Below are 14,220 nucleotides of genomic sequence, written 5' to 3' on the forward strand. Positions count from 1 at the left end.
TGTGATGCTTAGTTTCAGTTCTCAAACTGGATTTGTATCTCCAGAGATGATAGCCAGACAAGATTCTTTGGATCTTTTATTAACCAACTAAATAGTTGGAAAAAATGTTGTTTGCAAGCTTTCAGGCACAAACACCCTTGTTCAGGCATAGGGAGAGTTTGTTGTCTCCGGAGATAACATCCTTGTTAACAGAGGTATATGGAGATAAGATATAACATGAGACAGCCCTACTGTCTCTCTGCAAGTTTGTGTACACACAGTCAAGCCCTTACCTTTCTCTAAAGGTGCAAAGTTTCAAGAAGTTAAATGAATAAAGGATATCAAACAACAAGAGTGCACTTCTTATAGAAAATTATGATTAAATCGAGACTTCCTGACCAGTGATTTAAAATGTGGTTTGAATCATGTTTTAAATCAATTTGATTTAAATCAAATCCACCCTGGTTTATGTCTTCTTACAGCAAGACAAATAAAGAGTGAGTGTATAATTCAATGTGGAGATTTTTTTTTAATATATAGATTTAAAGATTTGTATAGGTTAAGGAATCTATTATAGCTTGTGTTCTGAAATGTGCTGAGTAGGCAAAGATCAAACGGATTTAAGAAGAAAGTTACAGGATTTATATTACTTCAGTGATATTCCAGTTCAACTCATGAACGTGTTATTCCTGTTTAGGTAAAACTTTGTTTTGAAGATCACTCCCAGGAAAGATGACATTAGTCCTTGCATTTTTTTTTTTTTAATTAAACTTTGTAAAGGCTTGAAGGCAACAATGAAATTTTAAAGAGGTGTATCTCATGGGGATCTTTGAAAAATCTTTCAGTTTAGGAAAAATTACACTTACACCATATACCAAATAGTTTAAGTGACAGGTGTTTTTTATTTTATCAATGAAAATGTTTACATGAAGCCAGAATGTGTGTACCTCAAAGCACTGACCTCTTCTTGCTATTTATTTCCATCCTGAAGTGGAGCATAACCACCAGCTTTCAATGCATAATCATTCTTACAGCAGTCAGTTGTAGCATGATGGGCAGAGAATTATAATTCCAAATGTAGACTAGTAGAAGACCTCTTAAGACTGAGAAAGAGAAATACAGAAAAATATAAGTGAGAACTTATAAATATTTCTATAAAAGTGAAAATATTTTTGTTCTGTATGTGGTGTATACTTTGGTGTGTACCTTGTTTGGCATACATGCTTTGACATGCTTTGGCTATAAGATTAGTATATCAGTATTTTACTGGAGATAATTTCATTTTTGGGTGGCTTCTCCAGGCACCTTGGGCTATATTCTGTCTCAGGAGATATGCCTGTGCAAGAGAGTAATCCATTTAGGGCTTCCTCAGACCTTAGCTTAGGCCTTTTAGGCATAAGCAAGGCCACTTGCTGTTTTGCTCCCTTCCAAGATCAAATGGGTGAGGAAGAACAGAAAATGAGCATACTCTTGCTTTAGTCATGCTTCAGGCTACAGCTTAAATATGTGCATTATTTTCTCCTCTTAGATTCTGTGATATGATTATACTTAACATAATTGAATATCCTTTTTTTGGTATATGTTAGTCTGTATATATATTTTTGTGTGTGTGCGCACACAACTGTATTTTTCATAAGTGTGGCTATGAGTTTCGTTTGTGGATTGAAAGCATTCACTAGGAAATGGACAATATAATTGTTCACATTTCAGCTCTGATTTTTGGGCTCTGTTTTCTATTTCTTGTTTGGTCCAAACTTGCACTGGCTTTGCAGGGCAGATTTGTGTGCATAAAAAACATGGAATCAGGACCTAAGTCTGTCTAGAATGACAGCCCTTACAGTGTGATGCACAAACCCCTAATGTAGTGGCAAAATCTAATTCCATTGGCAACTTGCCATGATGATATATTAATGCTCATGCATTTAGCATTCATGTTTTGCTAATGCAGTATGTAAATCTCATTCTATTAGCAAGTTTCCTGCATAATATAATAGCATCTTATTATAGATTCATCAGATATAATATAAAATTCTCAGTGCAATCACTGACATTGGTAAAAGAGGGTCAAATTGTTCATTTTTATGGGTAGTTGACTACTTTCTCCCTTTGCATAGTCTATTTGTCTTGATGTCTACTAAGAATTCTATTTTCATCAACCTTCGTTTTCACTAACCTTTAATCGTTATTTTCGTTGTAACCCTTTATCCCTTGATGGTTCCAATACAGAGTATCCTGTTATTTTCTGTAGGTATCAAGGGTTCTTTTCCTGGTTCCAGCTATAAAACCTGTGGAACTTCTGAAAGCCCCCATTCCCCATATAACCTGCTTGACCAGAGATTTCCCAATCTGCACCTTCTTTTTCTTTGCCTGACTTAGTAAGATGGGACGCTAAATTCCATGACACCTAGTATAGTTTTCCTCTGGGAGCTTTGTCACTCATTCACCAAAACTCTACCACAGTATGCTGTATGGAGGCCCTCACTGATGTGGCACAGGTTTTGCTCCACTCTAAGTAGCCCTAAGGCACATGCCATAAACAGCATGTTAACAATTTTGTTTTTCCAGTTTAAAATTATTCCAAGGGCCACCTTCTGTTACCCAAGTCTCCGGTGACAAACATGCTTTATAGGTGGTGCATCACTTCGGTAAATACCACCCAAGTCTCTTCACAATAAGAGAGCAGACAGTATTTTAGCAACCAGCCATTTGTAACACAATAGTTAAAAGATTAGTCAAAGCATGGGAGGGTAATAACAGTATTACAAATATCTTTATTTCTTGTGCACAAAGCCTCCATACTACACCGTTATGCTGTGAAAAAATCCAGTGCTTTGTTAATGACAGCTTTACTGAAGACAAGCTTTCAGAATGAATATACTAGAAATCCTATTAAAGTGCCATCCATTAAACCATTAGAGCACTCATTAAAACTGTTAGTGCAGACTTGTTATTCATGAGTTATTGGTCTTTCATACTTTTGAAATGTGTCTGCCAATACTGCTCTCTCCTTTTGTTCCAGCATGGCTATTCAGTTCCATGAAATGTAGATTAGCTTTCTTTCTCCAAAATAGTTCTTGGTTCGGGGAGGGTTGGACCAACAGAGTGTTGAGTTGGTAAGGAAAAGACTAAAGATTACAGTTAAGGTCCATTTACCTGGATTTGACAGAAACTGTGTTAACTAATATCCCCGTGCAGGGCTAAATATTAATCACTAGATTAAGCCATCTGGCCCTACATCATAAAGAAGTGCACAGGGAGTATAATATGCTGCAACAGTGACCATATCCTAATATACTAACAGGCATCTGTTATTTTTTTATCATAATGTAAAGCAGCTTTAGATCACTTAAACATTGGGGAGTTAAGTAGGAGAGGAAGGAATTTAATAGCTGAAATTAAGCATTACACACCAAGTATTATTTAATAGTTTATAAATTCATATTACCATGCTAAAAACCTGAATATTTTTTTTTATAATGCACAAATACAACATCTGTTTCTGTTGGTGTCTTATGAAGGTGACCACATGTCCAAAAGTGTCTCAAACTTTACAATTTTCAAAGAGTTGCCACTTAGAAACAGAAAAAAAATGTCTGCAAGTACCACCCCACTCCAGTCTGCCCACTTTGCTCCTGCATAGCGGCAGTGGTGTCTGCTTGGTGCACTATGCTGTTCCACGTTCCTGCCAGATTCCACTTTGAGACTTTTGAACAACCGGCTGGGACCAGACTATAGAAATTGGGTTTACGTGGGACATATGGTAACCCTATTTCTAGGACACTTGGGCACTATAGGTACATCTAGAAAAGAGCAATAGTGTGTCTCTTTTAATAGACTATTAGAGCCAATACCATTATTACCTTATTCAGAGTCAGTGGAATGCTGAATCAGCATTTATGTCCATATAAACCACATACAAGCTTAAATGCAGTAAAGTATTAAATTGTGGATGGCTGATCAAAACTGAAAACATGCCGTGTACAGGGAAAACAAAGCCTCATCTTGGATTTGAGTCCTGGCCCAGGATAGGCAGCAGCTCATCTTTGGTTTCAGGTCCAAGCTTGGGGATGAAGTTGAAGCTGAGCCACTGCCTGCCCTGGGTCAGAATGATTCATTTGATGAGGGGGAAGGGGGCACATGGCCAGTGGGAGCATGGGTGAGACTGCAGGGTGCAGAGAAGAACCTGTAGCTGGTCCTCCCAGAACTTCCCCATCATGCCTGTGCCTTAGGCCTCATCTCCTGCCCCCCCCATCCTCTACTCCCCTCCCCACAGCTGCACCTTCTCCTATTACCTTCTGCTCCAGCTCCAGTCCCTCCAGTGCTGACCCAGCCTGGCAGGGAGCTGCTGCTCCTTCCTCCTGGCTGGGCTGGGCTGAGGCCCAACTGGGGCCGTGCTACTGCTCACTGCCCCAAAAGTGCAGAGCTACAGCAGAAGGTAAGGGGGAGAGTGTTGGCAAGGCATGGTGGGGGAGGCAGGCTGCAGAGGCTAAGGGTGGGGGGGGCAGGCTGAAAGTGGGAAACAAGGTGGGGAGAGGATGTTGGTAAAAGTCAGGGGGCAGGCACAGGTAGGTACACAGGAGCAAACAGCAGGAGGAAACATGGCAGGGGACAAGCACCATTGGGGGGGTAAGCAAGCATGGGGTAGGAGTCTGGTCCATTACTCCCTTTCACTCTTTTCCCTTCCAAACGAATCACTATTTAAAAGTACCTCACTGTCACATTGGTTCCTGGAATCACGGATTTGAAAAGCATAGTGCTAATACATGCAATATGTTTTCTGGGGAAGTTGTCTTGAATATCCAGTTTGTGATAAGCAACATACAATACTTTCTCTATTCAATAAGCCATAAATCATCTTAGTTTGAGTAGTAAAAGTAAATGTTTTAGTCTTCCACTTAATACCTAAAATGGCATCTGCCTCTCTGAGTGGCGGGCAGAACCCCTGAAAACTTGTTGGCAACCTTTTGAGACTTCAAGTTGAAATGATCCAGCTTAGGTCAGAGATGGACAGGTGGTAGGACATATTTACCTATGTTTTTCCCTGCCAAGGGAAGTGCCTGTTTCCATTGCTTCTCCCTGCCATGGCACGAGTTAAAAACATGTTACAGGAGTCCTTGCCACCAAATGCAACCAAAGCCCCATGTATATAGACCACATCCACCCCAAGGGTTGTAGGTTGCCAACCTGTTCTAGGACATCTTCTCTAATGTACCCTTTGAGTGATATGCTATCATTCCTATATTTAAAAAATAATAATTTTACAAACTGATTATATACATCCAAGCATAATTTCAGAAATTATAGTGTTGCATGTTCACTATGATTCCTGTTTTGCCTCCTACCGCTGGGTCTGTGAAAGATGTTTTGGCCTGACAGTTGCAGGATTTAATCTGCACCCAAACAAGAATCTGTTTGCAAAGTTAGAAGAAAATACATCAAACTTTTTTTCTAAATTGCAGGTTATTAAAAAGTATTGCTTCACTAACTACTGCCTTGCATGTTTGGATGCGATAAGATGTTGGTCCTTAGGTTCCTACATGGAGACTCTGAGCTATTCTGCTACCACTACTGATAGCCAAACAAATTGGATGATAATAGAACTAACTCACTCAGCAAGAGGCAAGGCAGATTCATTCCCTAAGTTAGTTTGACTGCTCAATAGAGTTAAGTTATCTTTACATTCCCCAAATAAAAATCATAAATAATTCCAAACAGATTGAGCTGATCATTTTTACACATATCCTTCATATTAAAATATCCATAAGATTACAGATTGCATTCTCTGCTGGGAATGGTCAGTTTGTAGTGCCTCGCCAGCCTAAAATGAGCTTATAGCTGATGTAACAAGCCCAGGGAGGAATCACCTCTGTTCTTCCCACAGGCTGAAGTCAACATGAAGTTCCTCCAGGCTGGGAACTGGAAAAGAAGCAATGCTTACAGGAAGGCACAGCTGTTTACCATCCCTTACAAAGGGCAGGCAGTAAAACTGCAATTACCTTTCATTATATTTGAGAACTGTTTATCTTTAAATACACAATATATTTATGAGCCAAAGAAACATACTGTACCTTTGTGATCTGCAGGTTGGTGCTATCACCTGTTTTGCAACCAAAGTAAAAACATTTTGAAAACAAGAAAACATTTTTGCCCGATGAGTCTTTTTAAATGTTTTGCCATTTAGGTAGCTAGATGGCCACTGCCTACATGCAGTTTGTAGTGTAGATGGACTTGATTTTCCCGTCTTGTGAAAGTTTTTGAAATTTTAAATATGTTTCCCATTCCCCATTGAAATGAACTCAAGACCATGAAAACCTTGAAAGAAAGAGAGTGAGAGGAAGTCACTTCTCCTCCAAAACAGCCAAAAGCCCAATACAGTAGGGAATTCACTTGGGGTATGAGAGCTCAGTTCAGTTCCACGGTTTGAGTCAAGTACTTGAGCATTAGTTTTCCTTGCATTTCAAATATGTGCCCTAACCACTGGGTGTAGAGGAGATGAGTCTCTCTATCTCTCTCAGGTTTTAACCCGAAATGCCGTCCTTGAAACTGGTATCCAGTTTCAGCTGCCCTACATAAAATTTTGATTTAAGCAGATTGACATTTTCCAATTTTAAAAAGCAATATACCAGCTGTTTTGTCCATGGTAGGTCCATCCATGGTAAGTAGTAATAAGTAATCTATTATATTCCAGTCAACGATACAGAGATTTCCTGACATAATATCATTCCATAGGGGAGATGCAATTAATTTATACTGATTTGACTTAATACTGGCATTTTTAAGTTGTACATTGCTTCATTTTAATTTGATTTCTTCAATCAAGTTCACCACCTTAAATTTCATGTTTTTCAGTTTGGAAAACTTTATACAATATATGCTTCTTGCAGTAAATAATTTAATCAAATCGAGTTATATAGATGGGCAAGTACAGAATCAAAGACCATTAAGACACTTTCTTTTTAATTGCTTCTTGTTCTGTAAGAAAGCAATGCAAGTTGAGGATCTATCAAACTTGGAGTCAACTTTGTCTTTCAACCTCACCTTTTATTTCATTTAATCATAATCCAACATTGACACAAAGCAATGTAGTGGAACAGGACACAACTTGTGAGGAGGAGTCAAGAGAATTATTTTCTATTTTCCAGTTTCATTGTAGGTAGCATATCTTATCATAAATGAAGTAGCCAGATGAAAAGAACATTTGACTGAAAAGGATTAACAGTATCACTGAACTGGTGGATTAATTTAATTTGGGTAGTTTGACGCATCTCTAGTTGAACCATAGCCTGTGGGAGACAATTTGATAAGGGTTGAAGAGAAATAACTTCTCAAGAATGTACTGAATATCTGTCAGGTCAGAACTTTAGATTATCATATATCTTGAAAAGTTAAATTTGCAGAACAGGAGTTTGGCACTTTCTCAGTGACATCTCCCATTTCAGGATCACAATATTTAATTATTTAGCTGGAAGATAACTGAGTTTGAGAACTAAATTCTAATTCACTGTAAAACATTACACACAGCTACTGTAGTTTAACTCCTAAATTTCTGGGACAAAGTACACTGCTGTTTGTTCTTGTATAATTAACTGTTCAGTTATTTTTGGTAGTTTAGCTGTGATGATCCATGAATTATGTGAAAGGCAAGGACTTCGGGTGATATCCTTTAGTGGTCCAACTACATAGTTGGGGTACAGTTAGACAAGCTTTCACATGCAAGGCATTTCCTCAGGTCACTTGAAGAAGAAAGTCCTGCATGTGAAAGCTTATCTAATTTTATCCCAGCTATGTATGTAATTGGTCCAGCAAAAGATCACCCAAAGAAATTCTAGCCTCTCAGATATTCTTGTTGTATATTTTCAATGAGATTACACAACTGCTATTCCTTTTCTCTTCTCAGTTCCGTTAGTCTTAGAGAACACTGGCCTTTTTAGACCCCCCTGTCTTTATGGCAAAGGCATATTTTTCCTATGCTGGTAACTTGATCAAAATGCTCCAGTACTGCCTACTATTATCTACTTCATTTTCTACACTTATCTACTATCATCTTCTTCATTGGCTGAAAACTTGAAAATCACAGGAATAAACGTCCAAGACATGCTTTATTGTTCTCTATTGTGTCTTCTTAACCACAAGCCTTGCCTGCTGAAATTGTTGGGATTTAGGTTAATTGACAGGACCTTAATACTTTTATTGATTATGGTCCATCAATTCCAGTATCATTTGCATCAGAACAGTATAATAGTAGGTAGCTAGAAACATTCATTTAAAGGGATTTGGGTGCCTAAAGATATAAATAGGGACTTTGAAAAATTCCCATTTTGTGCTTGGAGGTGGGCACTATGGCCCAGATTCTATTCCACCCTGAAAACCTGTTAATAGAAAAGGTGGGTGGATCCTCCTTTCCTTGATGCTTTTTGTGTGACTCAGTCCTGACAGTAAGATGACAGTGGGTGCATCTACATAAGACATTTACTGCGCAATTGACTAATTAGCTGTACAGTAAGTCTCGGTGTCTACACGTGAACCGCCATTAGGCTGCAGTAAATACAAGTACTCTCCAGCTGCAGAGTAAAAAATGCTGCAGCAGCATACATGTAGATTTTGCCCAGCTAGCTGGTGCGCAAGCATGCTTCAGTGCAGGGACTGCCTGCCAACTAGCTCTGAACTGGAACACCCTCATGCCCCAGCCAACCCCTGTGCAGCAAACTGATCTGGGGAGAGCATCCTGATCCCCAGGACCTCTTGCCAGCTGGGACCCTGGCTCCAAGTGCTACAGATAAATCAACTGCAGAGCTTATCGCACCACAGCTATTTGCTCCTAGGCACATGTTCAAATCGTGCACCCGGATGCAACAAACTCTGGAGCAATAAGCTCCACAGTTTTATTCTAGCTCTGTACTTGCATGTAGCCACATCCAGTGTGTTACAATGGTGTTTTTTTCAGGTAGAATAGAATCACACATAGGCACCTAAGTCGACTTAGATGCCTAATGAATAGAATAGAATCTGGCTCTGTGTGTTATACCTGCTTTTGAAAATCTCTCTAGACACATACGGCCATTCATTCCTGCTGTAGAAAGTGTGATCAGATGATATTATACAATAGCGTGAATCAGAGGAACTGTTCTAGAATAATGCCAATTGTAACTCATTCAGTAGCAATTCAGGGCAGCTAATAACCTGGTACAACAATTTCATTGCAGTTTTTGTATTTTACTGTTGCTCTGAACCTCACCTTTTTGAAAAAACACCACAGAACACATCAATATTTCTCATATTGACTATAAGATGCCAAATTTAACTCCAGAGGGCATGTGCCTAGAATGTAGGTATATGAATAGTGCCTCTATATTCTAAGTGACTGTAGACGAACTATTCTTTTTTCTCTTCTTCAGGCAGATACAATTGTCTGTAAGATTATTTCTGAAGTCAAAGATGAATTGAAAAAAGTGGGATTGAGGCAGAATTTAAGAACATAAGTTTAAAATTGCAGTTCTGAAAACCCTCAGATTTGTTTAACGACCACCTAAACTATGTGGAGACCTCTATATTTTGTGCACATGCACCAGGTTCCCACAGTATTTATAGATATATGCAACTTTGTCTCATACCTAAAACTCAGTTGGGATTCTAGGAACTATATGTTTCTAGAATCTTACAACATCCCCAGTATGTGTATTGTACAGGATCTGATCGATAGATCTGATCCTCAGTCTAGTGTTTTTACATATTATACAAGTAGTAAATAATATTTGTATTCTACTTGTTCTAGACCATAATCTAGCACATATTCAAAACTAGGTCTGAACCACATCCGAATTTTTATTATCCATATGTGACAAAAGAATCAAAGACATTTTTTGTGGAGTATATGCCAAACCACAGGTCAGAAATCATAGCTAATTGTCACTGAATTGCTATTCAATTCCAATTACTATGCACGCATGTTATTTTAGAACTTCTGTTCATCCATCCATACAGAAAATGAGCCTTCCCTACCTTGTTTTTCTCTTTCAGATGAGAAAAAATGAGGATCTATATTAGAGAACTACATGTAACTGTCAATAAGTGTCATTATGACAGACGACATAGGCTGTGGTTGAATGCATAGTGTCATGCTGCAGCACAGTACACTTGGGTTTTGACTTTGTAGTCCTTTTTATAAAGCCACGGTATATTCAGAGTTAAACTATCGGTGCATATTCTGTGCTTCCAGTCTGATTCATGTAATCCTGTGGTCGTTATCTATTAATTTCTTTCTTTTTTTTATTTTAACTTTTTAAAGTCAATTGATCCTGGCCAGCAGTTCACGTGGGAGCATTCTAACCTGGAAGTAAACAAACCAAAGAATAGATATGCCAATGTAATTGCATATGACCATTCTCGTGTTCTACTCTCAGCTATAGAAGGTAAGTAGACTCTTAATACATTCTAATTAAATCCTGAAATTGGTATAATCATTTATCTGCTCTTGTCTTGTAAGTTATGTGAGAACATCAGTTAAATTAACATTTCCTTTAGTAATAATCCTTTTCCAGCATTCATTCTCAATAAAAATTGAGACAGGGTCACATGTAGCAAAGGGGAAGCTTTTTTTACTCAACACATCTTCTCCCTATATCTTCCTATGTGCATTATAAGGTCTTATCTATGTACTTGTCTTTACTAATCTAAGTTGCCATTATTTTTTTCTCTTACTAGCTCTGCAGACCCCATACAGCTTTAAGACCACATGAGATATTTCTCTTACTATCAGCATAATTGAGTACTGAAAGTTTCTAACCACTGAATCCTCACTGTTGGTGAAAATGCTCAAGCCAAAAAAGAATGTGCCATGTCTTTTTGGTGCAAGAATATGTTGTAGTTGTGTATGTATTTAATTTAAATGCCACCCTTTGAAAAAGAGACTCAGGATGGCTTACAATAGAAGAACAACAGATTTTATAAAACAGGAAAAATGTGTATAAAACAAGACAAAATATAAAACAGGAACCTGCTAAACAATATCTCAGCTTATGGTTGCTTGCTAAATGCCTGCCCAAATAGGAAGGTCTTGTAGCAGTTCCAAAAGACACGAAGGAAGGAGACAAGAAGGAAGGAGTTCCAGGGTTGAAGAGTGATTATTGAAAATGACCTCCCACATGTTTGCTAAGCAAATATGTTGCACTGATGGTAGTTGGAGGAGATTGCTCTAATCTGACTTTAGGGAAAAGACAGTCCTTTAAATACGTGACGCCAGACTGTTTAGGGATTTATAGGTCAGAATTGGCACACTAAATTACACCCAAAAAGCTTTTGTGAGCCCCTGCAGCAACATGGAGCACTGGAGTTGTGTCCTCTTTGCAGCCCATCCCCATCGGAGAACAAATTTTACACGGAAGTAATTCAAATATTTGTATTTCTGAAACCTCAAAATTGCCTGAAGATGCACATGGTATTATACATGCCAGGCTTTTAGTTTTATCCGTCTTTGGCAGCCAGTTCTAAGAACCTGATCGTTTCAGACTTCTGCCCTGTGCAGCACTCAGCTTGAAACGATCAGGTCCATAATCTACCTATTTTCCCAACTGCTAAAACAACAAGACTCACTGATTATCATTCAGAGGATTTATTTACTGGTTACCTCTGATTACCAACTGAGTAAGCTGCTGCTTAGGATCAAGTCAGATTTTCAGTTTATTCTTCCAAGTTTACAGCAGTGCATTTGGGACTGCTATAATGTGATGGATTGCATGTTTTAGTGGGACCATATAAATGATAAAATTTGCCTGTAGTAAGTTTTGATAGACCTTGTATATTGAATGGAAGCGCTTGAGTCAGCTTTAAAATGACAAATGAGTTTTAGTACCTGATTTCTCTATGCAAGGGACAGTCGCTTCGTTTTTAACATGCCACATGTTAAATTGCACAGCATTTTAATCTGTAGTTCTAAACAACACCTTATCTTTGGCTATTCCAAATCTGCAGCAGGGACTGTATTTATAGGTATAATCAATTCTCTAGTGTGCTATGCACAGCCAAGTAAATGCTCAGTGAAGGAAAACACGATCCTACAGGTTGAGCTTTACATCTTTGCCTAATTTATTGCAGCTGCATATCGTAGGCTTTGATAACACAGACATAGTTCCTCAAGTATATTAGAAAATTTAAATGATTGCCTTAAAAAATCTGCATATAATAATCTGCTTATATTTCTTCCACCTATGGAAGAAATATTACACTTAACTGGTATTGACTAAATTTTTCAGTGTTGTCAGTTCCATTTTCTCACTTTATAGAAATATCTAGTTCAACACCAAAGAATAAACTGTAATTAGAGCTCTTTCATTATATTTTTCCAAAAAAACCAAATAAAAGAACACTTCTTATCTGGTGTTCCAGGTACAAACAAGGCTAAATAAAATTTTTTATAAATACCTAAATAACCAGGAACTCTGACTCTACAGTGATGTTTTTCTAAGTTGTTTAAAAGGTTTTTGGAGCAAATGGTAAAATTGCATGCAACTAAATCTGAGGCAAGGAAGATGAGTTTCACCGGGTTTTGGCTGGAAAGAGGAGAACATTTAAATTGCAAATAAATTGATTTGTGGATTCATTACTAAGCTAACCAGTGCCCGAGTTCAGTCCTGCCAGATTCCCCTTAACATTACTGACCTAAAACATTTGACTTTCCTGAAAGAAAATGAACATGTGCTGGAAATGGCATTAGACTGGGGGAAAAAAAAAAGTAGAAAAAGAAAATGTTTATTAAGGTAACCAAAGATAAGTAAACTAGCCCATAGATTAGTTTTTAAAATAGAATAAAAATGAAAGAGCTAAAAGAAAGTTCTAAATATAATATAGTAACAGAACTATGGAAGTTTCAAAAGGGATTTTCTCTGGGAAGTATTTTAAGGGAACAAGAAAACATAACATTTAAACTGCAGTGTTTGATTTCCCTTTTTACAGCAGAAATATTCTGAGTAAGTTAAAGTTATTAATGTTTCAAAATCACCAATGACCCTAAATGCAGAAAAACATAATCATAGCCACTCGAAGTATCGGTGGTAAGATTACACTCACTCATTGCTTTTTTAACCCATTTAGTGATTTTCCTACCTTTGTTTTAACCTCAATTTATGATAATCTAAGCACCACAAATTAACCATGACATGCTTGCTTATATCTGAAATATTTGACTTGAAAACAGCAATGAATTAATTATTTAACTCTGTCTTTTTAGTAGAATCTCTGCAGGGATGTTTAAATATATGAAAAAGACTGGGTAGGTTTGCACCATATAGACTAACTAAATCAAGTATCTGATTTAAACTATATGGTGCAAATCTTCCCTGCCTCCTTCCTGCCTTCATGGCTAACTACCTCTGTATATGGGTATATCTCAGAGTTCTTTTATGTGTGTAAGTTGCTAAACTTAATGTGCTGATCTTAATATAGTTTCGTAAGTCTTTTTGTTTCAAGTTTTAAGACTTCATTACACCATTTTGTCATCCTGTAAATAAAAAAAGCATTTCTAGTATGAAAATACATTGGCTTCCTAGTATTTCATTTATTTGACATCTGCATTTGTTTTCAAGCTACCATGGAAATAAATTATTTTAATATTGTTACAGAAATACCTTTCCACAGTAATACTCAGTAATACACTGTATCTACTTAGTCAGATACAAAATTTGGACTATATAACTTTTTTTTTATATCCTCATAGGAATATTTATTAGGATTTTAAATAGCCATGGCCCTCAGCCAAAGCTAATTAAAGTCAGTGGAAAGGTGACTAATAATCAAGACAGTTATTTGTTGGGACCTGTGTTCTTTCTAAAATTAAGAATTCCACCCAATTACAAAAACACTCAGGAGGGATGTGAAAGCTTAACCAAGAAATCATTTAACTGATAAGTGTAGTGGTAACTGGTTAGCTTACCTATTATCCTTTAGCTGAGGGTGGGTACAGTCTGGCAGGGGAGGGGGTAGGAGAAGTCACATGGTGCTTCAGCAGGAATCAGAAGACAGCAGGGCAAGCAGGAGGGAGGGAGAAGCAAGGAAGAGGGGAGGGGAGGGGTAAGGGGGACTACTACCCATAGCGTAAGAGGGCGCTCTGGTGTAGTGCCCGAAGACTGGAAGAAGGCCAATGTGGTGCCGATCTTCAAGAAAGGGAGAAGAGTGGATCTGGCTAACTACAGGCCCATTAGCCTGACTTCTATCCCGGGGAAGATCTTAGAAAAGTTTATTTAAGGAGGC

At 37.8% G+C, this 14,220-nt stretch overlaps 1 protein-coding gene across 13 annotated transcripts in view; it reads left to right on the forward strand.

Annotated features, from left to right (window-relative positions):
- PTPRD (protein tyrosine phosphatase, receptor type D) overlaps window positions 1–14,220 on the forward strand; it is a 692,784-nt gene that overhangs the window by 593,852 nt on the left and 84,712 nt on the right. For all 13 annotated transcript variants that reach the window (XM_019554833.1, XM_019554842.1, XM_019554841.1 and 10 more), the window contains one exon: window positions 10,265–10,388. In XM_019554833.1, the coding sequence (XP_019410378.1) occupies window positions 10,265–10,388 (124 nt within the window). The remainder of the gene's footprint in view (window positions 1–10,264; window positions 10,389–14,220) is intronic.

Source organism: Crocodylus porosus, unplaced genomic scaffold, assembly GCF_001723895.1.
Source record: "Crocodylus porosus isolate Cpor-Errol unplaced genomic scaffold, CroPor_comp1, whole genome shotgun sequence".
Lineage (NCBI taxonomy): Eukaryota > Metazoa > Chordata > Crocodylia > Crocodylidae > Crocodylus > Crocodylus porosus.